At 34.4% G+C, this 19,461-nt stretch overlaps 1 protein-coding gene across 4 annotated transcripts in view; it reads right to left on the bottom strand.

The window, feature by feature from the left end:
- SCN2A (sodium voltage-gated channel alpha subunit 2) overlaps positions 1–19,461 on the bottom strand; it is a 144,594-nt gene that overhangs the window by 10,773 nt on the left and 114,360 nt on the right. For all 4 annotated transcript variants that reach the window (XM_074399570.1, XM_074399567.1, XM_074399568.1 and 1 more), the window contains 8 exons: positions 16,028–16,148; positions 13,971–14,125; positions 11,130–11,303; positions 8,079–8,201; positions 6,526–6,807; positions 4,033–4,086; positions 559–696; positions 94–198 (listed from right to left, as the gene is read on the bottom strand). In XM_074399570.1, the coding sequence (XP_074255671.1) occupies positions 94–198; positions 559–696; positions 4,033–4,086; positions 6,526–6,807; positions 8,079–8,201; positions 11,130–11,303; positions 13,971–14,125; positions 16,028–16,148 (1,152 nt within the window). The remainder of the gene's footprint in view (positions 1–93; positions 199–558; positions 697–4,032; positions 4,087–6,525; positions 6,808–8,078; positions 8,202–11,129; positions 11,304–13,970; positions 14,126–16,027; positions 16,149–19,461) is intronic.

Raw genomic sequence — 19,461 nt, forward strand, 5'->3', positions numbered from 1 at the left:
AAATCCAAAAAAATAACTAGTTTCTAGCAATTCTGGCTGTGAAAGGGTTAGGTAACATAGCTTTAACTGGCAATGAAAGTATGCTATTCTTACAGCAGGTCGAGGTATGGGTTTTTGTGGTTTCTTTGAACCCAGTTTTTTCATTGCATTGTAGTATTTCTTCTGTTCTTCTGTCATAAAAATGTCTTGACCTCCAAAGTAAAGAAATGAAAGAAAAACTTGTTAAAATTGTGTTCTTTGCTGGCTATAAAATCCACCTTAGTAACAATGCAAAAAGTTGGCTCCCGCATTTCATTCTATTATTGCTAATATCTGTATTTATGGAGATGCCTTTATTCAATATATAAATTATACCATATTAGTAATATTTCTATACTAAAAACATCAAAAATATGCTATCTAAGTTATTACTTAAAAGCTTATCGATTATCAAATGTCTCAAAATAATTTCTGAATTTTATATTCTTTTTGTGGTGATTGCATTTCAGAGGCTAAAGGAAACAGTATAACACATTTAGTTCATATTTCAGAGCAAAGATGAAGTTTTAATATACTTATCTTTTTTTTCTGTTGGTTGAAGTTATCTATGATGACACCAATGAAAAGATTCAAGGTAAAGAATGAACCAAAAATAATAAAGATGACAAAATAAAGATACATGTACAGGTTGTCTTCATACTTCGGTTGTAATTCTACCTAAAAAATATGAAGTATTGTAACCATTATATCTAACACTCGCTGCATAAAAAGAACACCAGTGAGCTTTCAATTATCTAAGCATGTTTTAGTCTCAGGAATGATAAGAGACCAAACATTAAACAGATTTTATGAACCTTCAAATCTCACATGCTTATTGAAGAGTCCTGCAAGGCTATTCATTACCTGGGAAAATGAAACAACTCACAGAGAAGCCTGAATGATCATAAACAACGTCATTCAATAAATGCCTAGATTATGAATGCACTTTGCTTTGTAAGCAAAGTTCCCAACACAGCATGCAAATTAAAGATTTCCTCTTCTTACAAAAGAGATGTCAGCGTCACATTATTCTACGTCAAAACTTTTTTTTTTTTTTTAGACGGAGTTTTGCTCTTGTTACCCAGGCTGGAGTGCAATGGCGCGATCTCGGCTCACCGCAACCTCCGCCTCCTGGGTTCAGGCAATTCTCCTGCCTCAGCCTCCTGAGTAGCTGGGATTACAGGCACGCACCACCATGCCCAGCTAATTTTTTGTATATTTAGTAGAGAAGGGGTTTCACCATGTTGACCAGGATGGTCTCGATCTCTTGACCTCGTGATCCACCCGCCTCGGCCTCCCAAAGTGCTGGGATTACAGGCGTGAGCCACCGCGCCCGGCCAAAACTTTTAAGGTTTACTTTCTCTGCCTCCGTTTTCTCATCTGTGACATGAAAATAATAGAACCTAAACCTCATAGTGTGGTTGTGAAGATTAATCATATTAACATATAAATGTGCTTAGAACAGTGGCTGGCCAGTAGTTATTTCTAAGTGTAAGGGTTTGATATAATACATTTCTTTAGATAGGCAAGAACCACTGTAGGATGTCTGCATGTAGGTGTATAAGTTGATCTTCCCTTTCTGAAAATGAGTCTATTGCTTTATCCTATTCAGCAGGCACTGTTTCTGTAACAATGGGACGCTGTCTTGTCTAGTCCACTTTTGATTAGAAATGTGTGTGACATTTAAAATTTTAAGAAAAAGAAAAGAAAAAAAAATTGTCAAAAAGCTGCCTTTAAAATTTTGAAAAAAAGCAAAAAGAAATACGTCTGATAGTAGATTTGAGCTTTAGCTGTAAGCGCTAGTTCAGGTCTCATAGGACATTGTTCTAACCAACTCAGTTAACCAGTTACTGATGATAACAGATGAAGGTTATAACCCAAGGTGTTATGAAATCAATTTAGAGGATTATGAGCAGCATAATTTTTTTCTAATGAAATAGAGAAAAATGGAAAATATCAGAAATATTGTAAAATTGCTTATTCTTTGATGAGATTTTATTTATGTGTGTGAGTTTAGTGAACAGTGATGTACAATTATAGTTTTAAAACTTTTAAAAGGCTACACATACAGGAATTGCATAATACATACATGCAAAATATAATACATTTTATAAGTGAAATCCATGATCCAGATCATTGGTAGGACTTCAGAAACCCTTGGTGTATCTTTCTCAAACATAACCCCATCATCTCTGCTAGAGGTAACCATTATCCTGACTTTTATGGTAATTATGTCCCTGCTTTTTCTTTCGAGTTAACACCTCAATATGCATTCTTGAACAATAAGCTTAGTTTTGTCAATTTTTAACTTTATATAAATACAATTATAGTATGTGTTTAGTTTCTTTAACTCAGTGTTACATTTTTAAGGCTCATCCAAGTGGTTGTATATGGCCGTATTCATTCATTTCCATTACTATGTAGTATTCAATTATTTGCCTATTTCTACCATTTTTGAGTTGTTCCTAGTTTTTTGCTAGTGCAAAAAAATGTTATATTCATTTTTTTGTACATAGATGATCCTAAACATGTGCATAAGTTTCTTTAGCATACATTGTTCAAAATGGAATTTCAAGATTAAAAAATCTTTAACTTTCTCAAATAATGTGATCATACCCAGCTTTTTTTTAAGGGATTATGTATCTATTTTTTTTCCTACCAGCATTGTATCAGCGTTCTTATTGCTGTTTACCCTTGGTAAAACTTGGCATTGTCAGACTTTGCAGTACTGCCAATCTGGTAGGTGTGTAGATACTGTCTCATTTTGGTTTAAATTTGCATTTATCTGATGCAATTTACTAATTAAAGTAAAAGCCAACAATTTTTCATAAATGTAGTGCCCAATTGGATTTCATATTTTGTAATGTCCAGGAGTTTTGTAGCAGAAAAGATCTGCTAAGGTATTAAAGGAGAAACTGAAAATGTTTCATGTCATATAAGCTATTGATAAGGAAGATGGAGAGAGCTTTGAATTAATTAATCAAAAAGGTGAGAAACTACTGTGGAAAGTGGGTACGAACCATTATTTGTGTTCCAGGTTCAACTATTTTACCACTTAATGCATTAAGCCTCTTTGCTTCAGTGGCAAAATAGAGTTAGTATCACCTATACAATAAGGTTGTTATTTAGGACTAAATGGGATAATGTGAGAAAGTCCTTGGCATAGTGAGTAGTGATAAACAACATATTATTATTATATTATATTTATTATTATATTTAGAAAAAACTCATATCTTGAATTCCTGATACCACTTACAGAGATAAAATGCAGGGCTTTCACACTTTCTTGCTCCCTCTCTGTTTTTATGAAGTGAAAAAATAAATAAATAAATAACAAACAAAAAACACCTCAGGAATTCTTCACTCAGAAAGCTAGCTGCCAGTGCTAGGAAAACAGCATTTTGAACTTTATTATCATGTTTGGTGTGCCAGGAATCAATCTCTTTTTTCCAAAATGTGACTTCATTCCTCATTAAACAGTGAGAAATGAATGAAAATTGTAGGAAAAAATTCAAAGTACTGGTGTGTATAAGGTAGATTAGGAAAGTCCCTCCCTTCTACTGAGTCTCACTTTCCCCAGAGAAACACTAAGTTGTTTCTTTACTTTTGTCCCGTTATCAGTTACATTCTTCCTATCATAAGGAAGATCAAAAGCTGGAGGGTATCTACTACAGATGAAAAATGCTGCCTGTGCGAACTTCTAATGCACAAATGGCCAGGACTATCAGAGCCAAAAGTAAAGTGTCTGATTTTGAAAATAAATCCAATAAAGTTTTGTGTCAGGTGCCTTGCTAAATACTTGAAAAGATATCTTAAAAGATACACAGTGATTAGAGAAAATCATCCTGTAATAATTTTGAAAGAAATAATATGATTAAACATTTTACTGTATAATACAGATATGTTTTGTAAATTAAGCACATAATTTTATTTTATTGACAATGTCACTAAATTATAATACTGTAGAAATATACATTTGATAAAATTAAAAAATTTCCCTCTAACTAGACTTACATTTCGTGAGTCAACAGCTGCATACATAATATCCATCCATCCCTTAAATGTGGCCTGTAAGAAAAGTCATATCATTTTCTTTTTTCCCAAAATTATAATTTTAGAAAATCAGTTGAATAGGAATAATTGATCAAGGTTCTAGATGATCTATATTCAAATATAGGTATATAAATAAGCTTGAAATTAATATTTACTTTTTGGGCAATGTTTTATGATAGGCATTGAAAATACTTCAAGTTTATCTTTCTTTACTACATCTTTATATGCATATTTAATATTTATAATTAAATGTTGATCTACTGTAACAATATGCTACTATAAAAACACTATCAGCAATCTTTGAATATGATGTGGTTATGTAAGAATATATCATGAAATTTGAAGAAAGGATTTCTTGTATATAGTATCAGCATGAGACAAGTTCAAAAGTATGCTACATTATTTATCTTAACTGCTTTCTTTCCTTATTCTTTTCCAAATGATTATTACCAATCACCAATCATGAGGGCTTAATTCTTGAAAATCTTAATATTGCTGAACATACTGTTTTGACGTGGTTACTCGATAAGAGGCAGCAGTTTCCTAATCTGAAAGCAATATATTCAACTGCATTTACTTTGTTAAATATTTACGTTCTGCTGCATGGACATAGTGATCTTGAAAACAAAAGTCTTATACATTTTGTTTTTTTAGTTTCTTAGTGAGGCAGACTCTGCCCCTTCCCTGACTATTTTTATAGTATTGAGGATCACGTAGGCAGATTGTGTCCAGGAGCTAGTGGATATGAAATACTGCAGTCAGTTGAACAGCTGAATGAATTATTATGAGTGCATAGCAGACACAGTAGTCTTAATTGGAAGGTTTTCATTTGCAAGGGAGCAATTTTTCTACCCGAAAGTGTCTCTCTCTCTCTTTTTCTGCTTTTGCACATACACACCTTTTCAACCTCGCTTGGGGCCAGCACTTCTTTCTTCAGAGTAGGAAGGGAGGAAAACGAGTGCCAAGATAAAATTCCCAGAAACAAAGGACTTTGTGCTATGCTACCAAATGCATAGTTGGGGTGACAATAAAGTTTGTAGAGTCATCATGTTTGCAACATGGTGCAGAAAAGATAGTTCATGGTGAGGAAGAATCTAGGTATATGGGCCTAAGGAAGTATTTGCAAACACTAAAGAAGAAGAATTTTATTATTATATAATATTATATCATTTTACATAGTTTTGCTGAATATATGTAGAGTTCCTAAAAAGTATATGCATTTGTGTTTTAATTGATTTTCAAAAACATATTCATTTTTAATTGACAAATTAAAAATGATTATATTTATGTTGTACAAAATGATGTTTTCAAATATATGCATATTGTGGAATAGCTAACTCAAGCTAAACAAAATATATATCACTTTACATACTTATTTTTTGTGATGTGAAAACATAATATCTACTCTCTCAGATATTTTCAAGTATATAATACATTATTATTAACTATAGTCACCATATTGTACAATAGCTCTGCACAATGCATTCCTCCTGTGGAACTGAATTTTGTATCCTTTGACCAACATCTACCATCATTCCCCACTTCCAGCCCCTGGTGATTGCCATTCTGCTTTCTGCTTCTGTAAGTTTGAGTTTTTTAGATTTCATATATAAGTGGCATCATGTGCCATTGTCTTTCTGTGCCTGGCTTATTTCACTTAATATAATGTCCTCCAGATGAATCCATGTTGTATAAAAGAACAAGATCCCCTTCTTCTTTTAAGGCTAAATAGTATTTCATTGTGTATGTCTATAGGTATGTGTGTGTGTGTGCGTGTGTGTGTGTGTACACACACACACACACACAATCCAATAAATTTTATAATGATTTTACCAAACATCAATCATGAGGGCTTATTCTTGAAAATCTTTTTAATATTGTTGAACATACTATTTTGAGACAATTACTCCATAAAAAGAAGCAGTTTCCTAATCTGAAAACAAATACATTTAAGTACATTTACTTTTTGAAATACATTTTCTGTTATGTGGACATAGTAATATTGAAAACAAAAGTCTTGTAAATTTTCTCAGTTTCTTAGTGCCATAGGCTCTTCCTCTTCCCTGACTACTTCTATATACACACATACATACAGACATACACTTTATATCTGTATATCTAGATGTAGATATACATGCATATCGTGTATGTCTGAGTGTGTGTATATGGAACTGTGTAAACATTTAATATGGGAATGCTAGATCATATGGTAGTTCTATTTTTAGTTTTTTTGAGGAACCTCCATACTGTTATCCATAAAGGCTATACAAATTGGTACTCCTGCCAACAGTGTACAAGGGTTCCCTTTTCTTCACGTTCTTGCCAACATGTTTTGTCATTTACCTGTTTGATCATAGCGATTCTAACAGGTGTAAGGTAGATACCTCATGACAAGGAAGAACTTTAGACTCATTTTGATTACATATCATGGAAAATAATAAAGCGGTTACTTACTACTTGAAGTAGAGACAGATATCCAAGTCCCACGTTATCAAAGTTGACTTTCACATTTTTCCACCTAGCCGTTTGATTGCTTTCAATGAGAGCTTTGCACTCACTGTAGTTGTTGACCACGCTTACGTCAAACATCTCTCCGGTGGTGTAGTTAATACAATGGTAAAACTTGCCAGCAAAGAGATTCACTCCCATTATACTGAATATGAGCCAAAAGATCAGACAAACCAGAAGTACATTCATGATAGATGGAATGGCTCCTAAAAGAGCATTTACAACAACCTGGCACAGAATGAGAAGGAACAACAAATGAAAAGGCAACAACAAATACTCACTTATTTTTAAAAGGTATTTTAAAAAACAGCCAAATGATTAAAAAAATACATCTTTCAAAGTTGAATATTGGTTAGAAACTAGACTCTGGTAGCCTCAACTAAGAATTTTAAAATTATAATTCAGAAGAGTATAAAAAAAATCTTATACTGGAGAATGTTTTCTCAAGAGGTAATAATATAGATGTAGCAAATTACCTCAAAGGATGGAACTAACAGTAAATGCCAAAAACAATTAAGAGTACAAATAGTGACATGAATATGGAAGTGAACATCACTTTAAAAAATCATTCAAACCATACAATTTGCTATCCAAAATTTGACAGTAAGAGAGAACACTTGGGGATCAAATTCCACATAGAAAATATAAAAAGTATTCTGGTACTGAAAGTTTGATACCTTTGTTTATTAAGCTTTCTACTGCAAAAACTGTCATTTCAAACTGGTAAAATAAGAATTTAACAGCTGTTAACTCTTTTCTATGTAAACTTGCATATACAGGCACACACATCTACACACACCGTTCATCTCTTGTTGTGTTTGCAAAATGCAGATGAAGTCTAACTAACTACTTGCAAATATCACAAAAAGTATGATTTTCTAAAAATCCCCTTTGAACCAGCTAAAACCACTGAGACAGGGCATCATCATTTTTTTAGGTGGTGAGGGTATGTGGTCTCAGGTTTTGTGCCTCAGGAAATGACAAATGTCAGCACAAACTCCTCTGTTCTTTTGCACCACTCTTCTAAATGAGCGTTAGATTTCCAATTGACCTACTTTTTAGCCATGTCAGCCTGTGTTTAAGAACTAAAAGGCCTGATTCAAACATCAAAAGGCTCAAAGAGTATCCTAATGGAGCCGTGAAAAAATGATGAGTAATGATTTGGTAGGTTTAAAATACAGCAAGTAGGATTTCCTGCACATTTACAAATGGAGTGAACATAAATAATCTTGATTCAAATTAGCAGCATAACTATAGAGATTTCCCACCAAGTGAAAATCTAGCTAATTAGAAACAATCCTTCTGGCATTATACTCTGTGAGTGACTCGAGCAGTGCCAAGTATTATGGGCATCTGGTAAATATTATTTTTGATTGATTAACTATGTCAGTATGAATGTGTAAGACACAAATTCTCCATAAATTTGACATTTCTATGGTACAAAGTGTCAGTCTGCTCTCAATAATAATTTCGACAAATTCTAAGGCATTCAGTCTTACCCTCATTCCTTCAAACCGGGACAAGGCTCTCAGTGGCCTCAGAGCTCTTAGTGTTCTGAGGGATTTGATGGCACCAAGTTCTGAGTAACCCAAGGCATTTGCAGTTAAGCTAACCAATGAGACCTATACAGAAAAAGCAACACAATTTTCTTATTTACACACAAAAATGTCTACACAGTTCAACCTTGCTTTATGCAATGAATCAGTAATTCTCAAACTTTTCGTGAATTTCAAAATCACCCAGGAGTCTTGTTAAAAGCACCAATAGCAGAGTCTGGTTTAGTAAGTTTAGGAGAGGCCTAAGAATTTGCATTTCTACAGGTTCCTAGGGTGAGGCTAATGATCCTAGTCTGTGAACGCTTATAAAAAAAAGAATTCCTTTTTTATAATGTGTTCTTTTTTTTTTTTTTTTTTCAATATTCTTGGTAAGAAATGTTTTTAAAAAATTAAAAGTAAAAAAAAAAAAAAAAAAAAAAAGAGGGAGAGAAAGAAATGTGATCTGTGATCTCCCTCTACATATCTGTAAAACTTATTTCTGTGTCAAATTTCTAATCATATTGAGCAGACCTGAAAGAGAAAGTAACATTTGGCACACAAGTAAACTATACAAACCACTGGTGAATATGAACATGGATACATTTAAAAAGGTTTAAGCCTCTAAAAAGCAGCTTTGACTTTTTGTAAATTTCAGGGTGAAGGGCATAGTAGCATTAATTAGGTCAGACAAAATTAATGAATAAAAAAGTTGAGATTTAATTATAACAAATTAGAAAATTCAATGTTTTCTTTAGTTATTCATACAGATAACTGATGTAGCTGATAAAAGTTTTAAAGTCTTAGCTTAAAAGGAAAAGAAAAACTGTCATGGCTACATACATGTGTCCAATTTCCTTTGAAAACATATAGAAAAATATTAAAACAATATAAGCTAAGTAAAGATATTTTGTTCTAAAGTGCAATTGAATTTCAAAGACAGATAAATAAAAATAAATAAAGAGGATGTTAATATATATTTAAAAATATAATTTTTAAGGAAAGTAAGCACATAGTTGTTATAAAAAACAACTTATTCAAAATAATTTTGCACATGCAATTTTAAAGTGAAGCCTCTTGAATACAGAAAAAAATGAGCTATAAAATTTTGTCTTACATAGTTCATACATTTCCCTTAAAATCCAAACTCTTAGGCTTTGTAATTTCCCTCTTCACAGATAATTGAAAAATAGTTACTGAATTATCATTACTTGTGAAGTTTTTCTGTATTTAAGACATAAGGACCTGTAGTACTTTACCTTCTCTGAAGACAGAACCAAAAAGAGATAAGCATAAGTTAAAGGATAAAAGATAAAAGTTAGACATAGGAAAATATTCTGAATGGGGTAGTATTTACCGGGTTGTTAAAAGAGGTTGTAAAATGTTCAATTTTGTGTGACTTGTGTAGCTAAATGTGAAAAAGGAGATAAATGTAGGCCTTCTCTTTCTAGGGCATTGCAACAATCTCCTAATTGGTGTTTTGATCTCTAAATAATCCTCTTTTTATTATTCACACCTCCACCTAACTTGTCTCCCTAAAAGAATAAGCCTGGGTCTTGTCACTTCCTATATGTAATTCTTCAACAGCTTCCTCTTTATTAAATCCTAAGTCTAAATTTTTTTCGATGGCATGTCAGATTCTTCAAACTCTTCTCAAAGCTATCTTTCTTACCATCCCATCACAAAGGCTTGCCTCACCCGATCTACTTGTTTCTGCAACCTACCCTGCATGTCATGTGCCAGTGTTTTAAGGAATCAGTGTTCCTCCCTCAGCTGTGCCTGTTGGTATTCTCATCTCTCAAGTTCCAGATCATATTCCACTTCTTTCCTGAAGCCTTTTCACCTGCGTTAGAGGCGGCACTTCTAACACAGGTATTGATTTACTGTCTACACATCTGTCCTCACTTTTCAACTGTAAGCTTCTGCAGGACTAGAAAAATGACTTACTTATATTTGTATGTTTCATAATGAAATAGATGAGCAATAAGCATATTTGACTTAAAGCAAAGTATTTATCAGTTTAATATACTATTATAACAGTTTTCTTAAATCTAAAAAGGTAAATATCAGAGTACTTTGGGTAATATGATCATTAGGCGCACGACAACTAGATTTTTCTTAAGAGTTTCTTTATATTCAAGTGGTGTTGACTTCATACTTTTATCTTTAAATAGACATGTTAAATATCAGATTTTTAAAATAGATTTGCCAACCTATTATAAGCACATACAGAAAATAGAGGAAAAAATAGTATCATGCATAATCCCATTATACAAATAAAAGAACGGTTATAGTTTTGGTATCTTTTCTATTGTTTGTAATGTCAAGACACATGTAGTTTTAAATATTACTTACTGTCTTCCTTTATTTCCAGAAGACTGTTAATGTCATTCTGCATGTAACATTTATATGTTATATTTAATAGTAGATTTGCCTCATATTCAATTATTTTAAAATCCTCTTATATTTTGATATGCTATCTATTTTATTTCAACACCAATGTACTTAAATAAAACTTTTGAATACTTGGTCAATAGCCAATTTGCTTCTACCGTCATACAAATCAAGTGGTGTCTCTTGCTTTTTGAGCTTTCAAATTTCTTTGTAATTAGTGATCCATCTGTGTGCCCCAAACTTCTCAATAGGCTCTAGTGATGAAAAAGATACGGATGTCAAAGATGCCTGTGAAAAATTTAAATACAGTTATTTTGTGAAATGTGAGAGTGCAAAAAGCAAAATTTTTAAATTCATATTTTATTTGGCATAACTTGAGATTTCAAAATTAATTTGAAACTAAATGAATTAGTATAGTATGATGGCATTTGACTTTTATCAATGAATATATGTGTATTTAAATTGGCAAAAAATGTTTTGGGGCATCCTCTCACTGTGAAACGAAAAACACAATTTACATTTGGGCTCTCACAGCGTTACTGAGTGCCTAGTCTGGTCAGGCACCATTGCTGGACCTAGTACCTAGATGCCAACAAATGAAACAGCAAAGTGCAGCATACTCACATCAACAATGAGGAAGTCGAGCCAGCACCAGGCATTGGTAAAATACACTTGAAAGCCATATGCAACCCACTTTAGCAGCATTTCCAGGATGAATATGTAAGTGAAAACCTTGTCAGCATATTCTAACATGGTCTTAATGGTTTTTCGCTGCTCAATGTATATATCTTCAAAGGCCTGTAAGTCAAAAAATTCTATTAAATTTTATAATCAGAAACAGTCTCTAATTGATGTCTTCTTAGAAAAGGAAATGATGCAAGCTCTTATCAGGGGCCTAAGACTTCAAGATTTAATGTTTGCCATGGCTGAATTTTACTTTATCATTATCTGATCATAACTGACTACTGACTGGGCATTTCAGTCAACGAAGTGTTTCAGTAATTTTTAAATGTTGGCCTCAGTGTAACCCCAAAGAGCTTAAAATTTTTGAGAGACTGCCAGCTGCTTCTCTCTAGATCAGGAGGCAGCTGAACATCTGGGAATAGATTGGCCTCATTCAGTGCAGACACAATGGAATGCACCCTCTAGTAATGTGGATTTAAAGCAGGGAGGTCCTTCAAGTATGGAAAAAGGAAAGGATTGTCATCTCTCACTTTCTCATCTCTCTCTCTCTCTCTCTCTCTCTCTCTCTCTCTGTGTGTGTGTGTGTGTGTGTGTGTGTGTGTGTGTGTGTGTAGGAGGGTGTACGTTTGGAAATTCCTTTGACAAAATTTTGCAGAGCCCTTGAGAAAGACTGGGGAACTCATCTGCAGGAACTCCGGAGGCTTCTGTAATGAAAATAATATTTATCTAACTTAATCTTCTTATCTGAAAAATTATCAGGAAAACCTGGCAGCCTGGATTAAAGACAAAGGAACATTTTCTGTTTTAGATAACAGGAATCAAGGCTTGTAACCAGAGCTCCATACAAAGACCTAAGGGTTTCTGTGCTCTGCTTACAGCTGAAGCTGTAAACCCCTCAGGAGCCAGTCACTGTGCCAGCATGTTTATGCAATTTGGTGAGAAATGACTGGGTGTAACTGAGAACAAAAAGCTCTCACAGCAAAGATATTAGTCACCGATGAGACTTCCTAGTTCTCTCTTTACTTGGCTTTAGAAAGCATGACTGGTAAGGCACAGTGGCTCACGCCTGTAGTTCCAGCACTTTGAGAGTCCAGGTGTACAGATCTCTTGAGGCCAGGAGTTCAAGACCAGCCTGGCCAACATGGAAAAACCCAGTCTCTACTAAAAATACAAAAATTAGCCAGGTGTGATGGCTCACACCTGTAACCCCAGGTACCTGGGAGGTTAAGGCACTAGAATGGTGTGAACCCAAGAGGTGGAGGTGCTCTGGTGAGTTGAGATAATACCACTGTACTCCAGCCTGGGCTATAGCAAGACACTGTCTCACAAAAAAAAAAAAAAAAAAAAAAAAGGAAAAGAAAATAAAGCATAGCTGATCCTCTTTAAACTGAATATATGGCAGGATACAGAATTTGGCTTAAAGGCCTCCAGATCCAGTGCAGTCATTCTCCTAATGAAATCAGCTCACCGAACACTCCAGCAATTAATTAAATTAAAACAGTAAAAGGAATGCAACCACATTTGTATCACCAATTAAGAAAATAGGTCATATCATTTTAATCAATATTTTGATTCAATTGATCATTTCTTTGAATGAAATCAGACACAGGTTTGTAAAGCCATCACTTTCCTGCTAGTCAGCAATTAAGTTAGTCTTATCATTCACTGTGGTTGGAAGAGTGAATCAGTGTGAAGAAGACAAAGAAGTTCCCTGAAGCATGGAGTTTATTTTAAGCAATTTTTATAGAAACAGGAGGCAGAGAAACTCTGGGCAGAAGAGGGCAGTACTTAGTGAGGGCCCCACCTTCAAGCCTGGAACTGTGGCCCAAATTGAGAACATATATCCCTGTTTTCCCAATCAAATGTTGCCTTTTCCAAAACCACTCATGGTGTACCCTGCCCCCCGTCCTATATAAACCATATATAAACCCCAGAACTCAAGTGACAGGCAGGAGGAACAGCTGGACATCAGAGACTTCAGTTGGACATCAGAGAGAAGGGGCCTGGCATCAGAGGGACAGCTTGATGGCATGGCTTTGGAGAAGTCTAGCGGGGGATGGCCAGACTCCAGGAAAAGACGACCTTCCTGTTCCCTCCCCTTTCAGCTCCCCTTTCCTCTGTGAGCCACTTTCACTGGCAATAAAATCTCCCACATTTACCATCTTCAAGTCCTTTATGAAACCTCATTCCTCCTGGACGCTGGACAAATACCTTGGGCACCACAAGTGTAGGTACAAAAGGCTGTCACACTGACCCTCTACTGAACTGTTAACACTTACGCCATCCACGGATGGCAAAGCTGCAAGGACACTGTTACACTTCCTCTGGGGCTTCAAAGATTGAGGGCACCCTCCATTAGATGCTGCCACGGGATGGGTATGGACTTCACTCCTGCCAGTGCCCAAAAGTGCTCACACCGGTTCCTGCCCCCACTCACCTATGCTCCACCTCCTGTGAAGGGTGAAGCAGGGAGTGAGTGGAGTTTACCCCTGCAGGCGCCCACACACCCAAATTCACCCACGAAGGGGTCAGGGAAATATCGTGCTTAGTTTGGTACTTAACTGATAATCTTACATCCTGAATTTGGTTCCACCTGAGGGCTACTCCAGAGTAATAAATGTTGCTGTTTACTGAGCCTCTCATACTATGCTAAACACATCACACATATTTCTTCTCATTCTTACAAACACCTTAATTTAAAAGTAAGCAATATGAGTTGATTGAAGGGAAAGGGAAAAGATTTCAGGTGAAAGGGGAAGGAGTGGATCATGCATTACCTACCAAAGCCCCACTGCTCAGCAGAATCATAAAGACAATGAAGGTTTCAAACCAATTGTGCTCCACTATCTTATAGCATGTTTTCCTCAAATTCCACCAGAGTTTCCCTTTACCTTCTTCTATGCTTATCTGACAACACTTGAACTTCCGTACACAGTCTAAAATACACAGGAAAAAAATAAAGAAAAAAATTAGTCTTTGATTAGGTATATTTGTGTTGGTGGGAGATTCATCTACATTATTATCTGATAATACACTGCAAATAACTTTAATTTTTAAGATAGCTTCCACTTGCAGAAGCTATCTTAAAATCATCTATATGGCTTCTTAATCATTTGTTTAATAAATATTTATTTTTATGTTTACAATACTACTATAATGGATTACATTGCATTTTAAAAACACAGCATGTAAAAAAATAGAAGAACCAAAAGGAAAATAAACTTGCCAAAAGATGATATTCCCATCCTGTCCTTATCCTATGAGTGTAATTCCACTCTATATGGACATTTTATATATTTGAATTATGATTAGTTCACAGTTTTGTTTCTTTTTTTTGTTCTGTTTTGTTTTGTTTTGTTTTGAGGGGGAGTCTCATTCTGTCATCCAGGCTGGAGTGCGATGGCATGATCTCGGCTCACTGCAGCCTCCATCTCCTGGGTTCAAGCAAATCTCCTGCCTTAGCCTCCCAAGTAGCTGTGATTACAGGCTTATGCCACTATGCCCGGCAATGTTTATATTTTTAATAGAGATGGGGTCTCACCATGTTGGCCCAGGTGGTCTTGAGCTCCTGACCTCAAGTGATCCGCCTGCGTCAGCCTCCCAAAGTCCCAAAGTGCAGGGATTACAGGCATGAGCCACTGTGCCCAGCCCTATTCCACTACTACTGAATACTTCGTTTGCTTTAAATCTGGCCATTATCAATAACAATCTAATAAACACCTTTGTCTAATTTGCGGATTGCTAGATCAAAGGCTCTTCAATAAATACTGAGTATGTGCTCCTGTCCAAAAATTGCATAGAACAAATTATAATACTACAACATGTAAAACATAGCCTTGCTCTCAAAGAATGTACATTTTAAGCTAGAGCAATTTGTCTACAATTCTATAGTTACCAAAAGCAACAAATATCATAAAACAAAGTACTATGAGAGTTTTCCAGTAAACTTTAATTTCTGAGCTTTATGGAGGAAGTGGATTTGGGACTAGATCTTGAGGATGTATAAGAGCCATATGTGTAAAATGTAGCTGTAAGAATGGAGAAACAACAATACAAGCAAAACGTAGTGACAAGAAATCCTGTGAGGTGCACAGAAGGAAATAGGAGTCAAAACTAGAAAAGTAGCTTAGTTTGATACACAGCATTGCTATTACAATATATAACTGATCCATACCTCAAATAACACAATTTTAGCTTTCTTTAGAAAAATCCTTTTTCAATTATCCCAGTGACATGTTGCCCATGTCATATAACCTATAGTATATTTTGGCATTTTTATTATCTTTGTTCAGAAATAATAAAAAAAATATATGATCTTGACTGAAACAAGAGCTGTTATTTAAGGACAGATTTAAACATACACTTATCAATTAGTACCCATTACAATATCACACAACAGTACATGATAAATTATTTCTCTCACATCCTTATTTATTTAATTTTTAAACCTAAAGAGAGATGTGTGTGATTTGGCTTTCGCTACTGTAAGATATTTTAAAAGGTCACAGAAAAGTCAGTTAGTAATATTTCTTAGAGTTGAAAAGGATCCATAAAATTGAAAGTATCTAATTACATAAATTAAGCTTTGCCTTTTAAAAAGTTGCATTTGTTTTCAAACAGCAAATGCAAAAAAAAACAAATAAATGAACAGTTGTTGGATAGGGAAAGATGATTACAAGATAGATAGACAGATAGATAGATAGATAGATAGATAGATAGATAGATAGATAGATAGATAGAGATAGATGGTATACAGATGAACAGACATTTAAATAAATAGGAAAAAAATGGATACATGAGATGATACAAAAAACCATGTACATCATGATTTTGCTTACCTTCTGTAAAACAGGCTTCAGGTTCAAGGGATTCCTCAGGTTCAGCCTCAGGCTGTTCTCCCTCAGCGGGAGCTCCTATATCAACTGTGCTGCCTTCAGATGAACTAGTTGCATTCAGCTTCTGCAAATCAATGCCACAAAAAGCATTTAATTATTTTCTTTAATTCAAAAGTAAAAGTTAATTAGGTGTGCCTCCCCCACCCCCGTCTTCTGTATGCATTTTCTTGATCTGTAATTTAAGAATAACTTAAACATAATGCCAATCCGCTTTGGTAAAGGTCGGGGGGTCACAAGATTAGATACAACACAATAGTATTTTTTTTTCTTTAAAATATGGAGCTAACAACTGAAATAAGTTTTGTTTGAGTTCACATAAATAAATTCTGAAAGAAAATCCTGCAGAAAGCTTACATAAGCTGTCAGTCATATAATCATCTGTGATCTTGCTTTTATACATTAGTTTGCAAATGGATCGCAAATATTTTGTTTTATTCTAAAATTGTGACCCAACCAATGAAAGCTGCACAAGTGTATTTTCATGTCAAATACAGAAAAGATTTGATCGAATGCACATAAACAGCAACAATCTAAATTTATCCACTTTTCATTGACATGAAAAAATATACCACTGATTGTTAATAAATATATCTATGATTTTCTAATTCTGGAAAGAGCAGCACATTGTTAGCTAGATAGCAAGAGCTGATATTTTGCATTCTCTTTGGCCAATGCACTCCTACGTTTCATTGTGCATTTGGAAACTACTTGTTACTCTGGCACTCTTACCTGCCCCGTTAGCACAGGCAGAAATGAACATTTAGTTGTTCTTTTGTTTTCCTTTAGGTTAAATCAAATATCACCAAAAGAAAAATAGAATAGACGTTGTTTTATATATTGAAAGGCAATAAACGTTAGCCAGGTAGGTCCATTCTTGGGATCAGCATGCATGAAAGGATCCCAGTCTTTAACCTGGTCTTAAAAATGCTGCAGCCAGCAATGATGCAGGGCCAGGTGTGAGTGCCACATAGGAATCAGAGTAGTTTGGGCCACAGCATTCTCGGACCTGTTACAATGTTATTACCATTAGTGCATAACATTAGAAATGGTTGAGCTAGTAAGAGCTACTTTATAAAAAGGATGAGGTAAGCACATGATAAAATGCACACTGAAATATGTTAAACTAGAATAAAATGGATGCTGTAGTCAGTACTAGAAATGTTATATTTATATTTGGGCTAAGGATTACATGGATTTTCTCTAGAAAGATGGTTTCTTTATTTTATGAAAATAATTTTCTTATATAAAATATTTCTTTAGCATATTGATGCTGATGACTTAAAAAAATTGATGTATGATATATATGAGATTAAAAACGCTTTTGTCTCATGTAATTTAACAATGCCAATGACAGAGACATAAGTATTAGATACTTCTGCCTGCTTTGAATTAGTTTGAGGATGATTTTTTAATTTGTCCAGAAAAGTTAATTCAATGAGATTATATATTATAAGGTGCTTGAAGGTTGTTGATTTTTTTTTTTAATTTATCAGGTATATCAAATTACTAGAAAAACAATTCTAGTATCTTTGTCATTAAAATTTGAATGTATTTGTTCTCAAATGAAACATTGCATGTTTTCCTAATTTCCTATCCTTTGGGTTGTGTTCTTTCTAAGTATAACTATGTTTCTATACACATAATTTACTAAAAAAACTTCTCGTTTTAATATATCTAGTTCACATAAAGCTGTTATGCTATTAGAGACCTGATACTACTGATCCTATCACTTGCGGCATGTTGGAAAATAATATAGATAATCAGAAAAACTGAAGCTTAGTCACATCTGATGGAAGTATAGACAATCCACATTAAGAAATGAAAAATATTCCTTTTAAGAATAAGGTTCACATTGTAAACACAGAACGGGGTAAGACTTGGAGGGCAACCCCAAGGGAAAAATGAGGATCCATATTCAAGGTTCTGCAAATGCTCAGGCTGGCACTGCGGAATGACTGTGTCAGAACCTACATCAGTGCTAAGTATGTTACAGGTACTTAATAAATTTTGCTTAAAAAGATGAATGGGTGAGTGAATAAATGAATGAAAGACATTATAACATAATGATGTCTAGCTCTTGACAGTGATTAGAAGTCACCAGACAGTGTATTAAAGAAAATCTTCATTCAAAATGTGCATAAGTTTAAATAGGATTCCCATAACATCAATTATCACTACTGCTGCCAAGTAGCTGGGTTGCTAATACTTCAGGGATTTTGGGAAGGCTTATGCCACCACATCATTTCTTTCTTCACTGTCTATTTTGCAACCATCATGCTTCCTTGCTTTCATAAAGTCTCCCCAGTAAATCTGGAATCCTAATTTCTTCCATCCGTCTTCACTCACCATATGTACCCTCGGCTATTCACCAACCTTTTCATGGCTTATCATACCTCTTGAACCTTGATAATGTATGGGTCAAATTATTTCACACAGATGTATTCAGGGTACTTTAACATGCTTATAAGACATTTGGGTGCAGGAGCCATGTTCTAGGCCCTATGGATAATACACCAATATAGTTCAATATAAGAAGCAGACTTTGAATTGCCAAAATGCTGTTCATTAGGTATTGAATGAATTGCTAAGATACATTGTCTGTTTTCTATAGCCTGTTCAAATTAGCATTGCTGAATAGTTTGATCCAAGGTTAAAATCAGAGAGTATCAACCAGAGTTTGCTGTACTTGGCTGAAAATGAGAAATGCGTTGAGTTTTTTTTTTTTTAATTGCTTTTTTATTCATTTTCTCTGGAATTTCAAATTATGAAAACCATTCCTGTATTTTCTTATTTAAAAAAGTAGAAGAATTAACATTGCTCCCTTTCATTTTAGTGGACTACCTTAGTTCTGATGTAGAATTAATAGATGCCTTTTTGGTAAAGACAAATATTTATCTATTGAAAGGTCAAGTTTTTATTTTTTCCAAAGCTCAATTTAAAAGTATTTTGTGTTTCTAGAAAATGTATCTCATCAGACGTAATTTTTTCAGAGGAAAGATCACGTTTTTGCCATCCTTGCATTGCTAACACCTATCACCAATGTTTGTGTTTCATAAGTGTTTGTTGGGTGAATGAATGAATGACCAGTGCAAAGACTCTTTTATCTAACCACTAACTACTTACAACACTTCCTGTCTGATATTTACTTTCACATTCAAAAGAATACACATAATATTCTCTCTTAATTGCAGAGTGACACAAATCCTTCAAGATTCTGAATTGTGTAGGCAATGATAAACAACTCTTAGGAGTACTGTCTCGAAACCAGTCTGCCAATTATTCAGACCTAATGTGAGAGTGTATTAGGTAAATTGTAGTTTAACTGTGGAGTCAGGAAAACTATTACTAAATCATGTTGACACTGTTTTCTCTCTTTT

This window comes from Saimiri boliviensis, chromosome 5 (genome assembly GCF_048565385.1).
Source record: "Saimiri boliviensis isolate mSaiBol1 chromosome 5, mSaiBol1.pri, whole genome shotgun sequence".
Lineage (NCBI taxonomy): Eukaryota > Metazoa > Chordata > Mammalia > Primates > Cebidae > Saimiri > Saimiri boliviensis.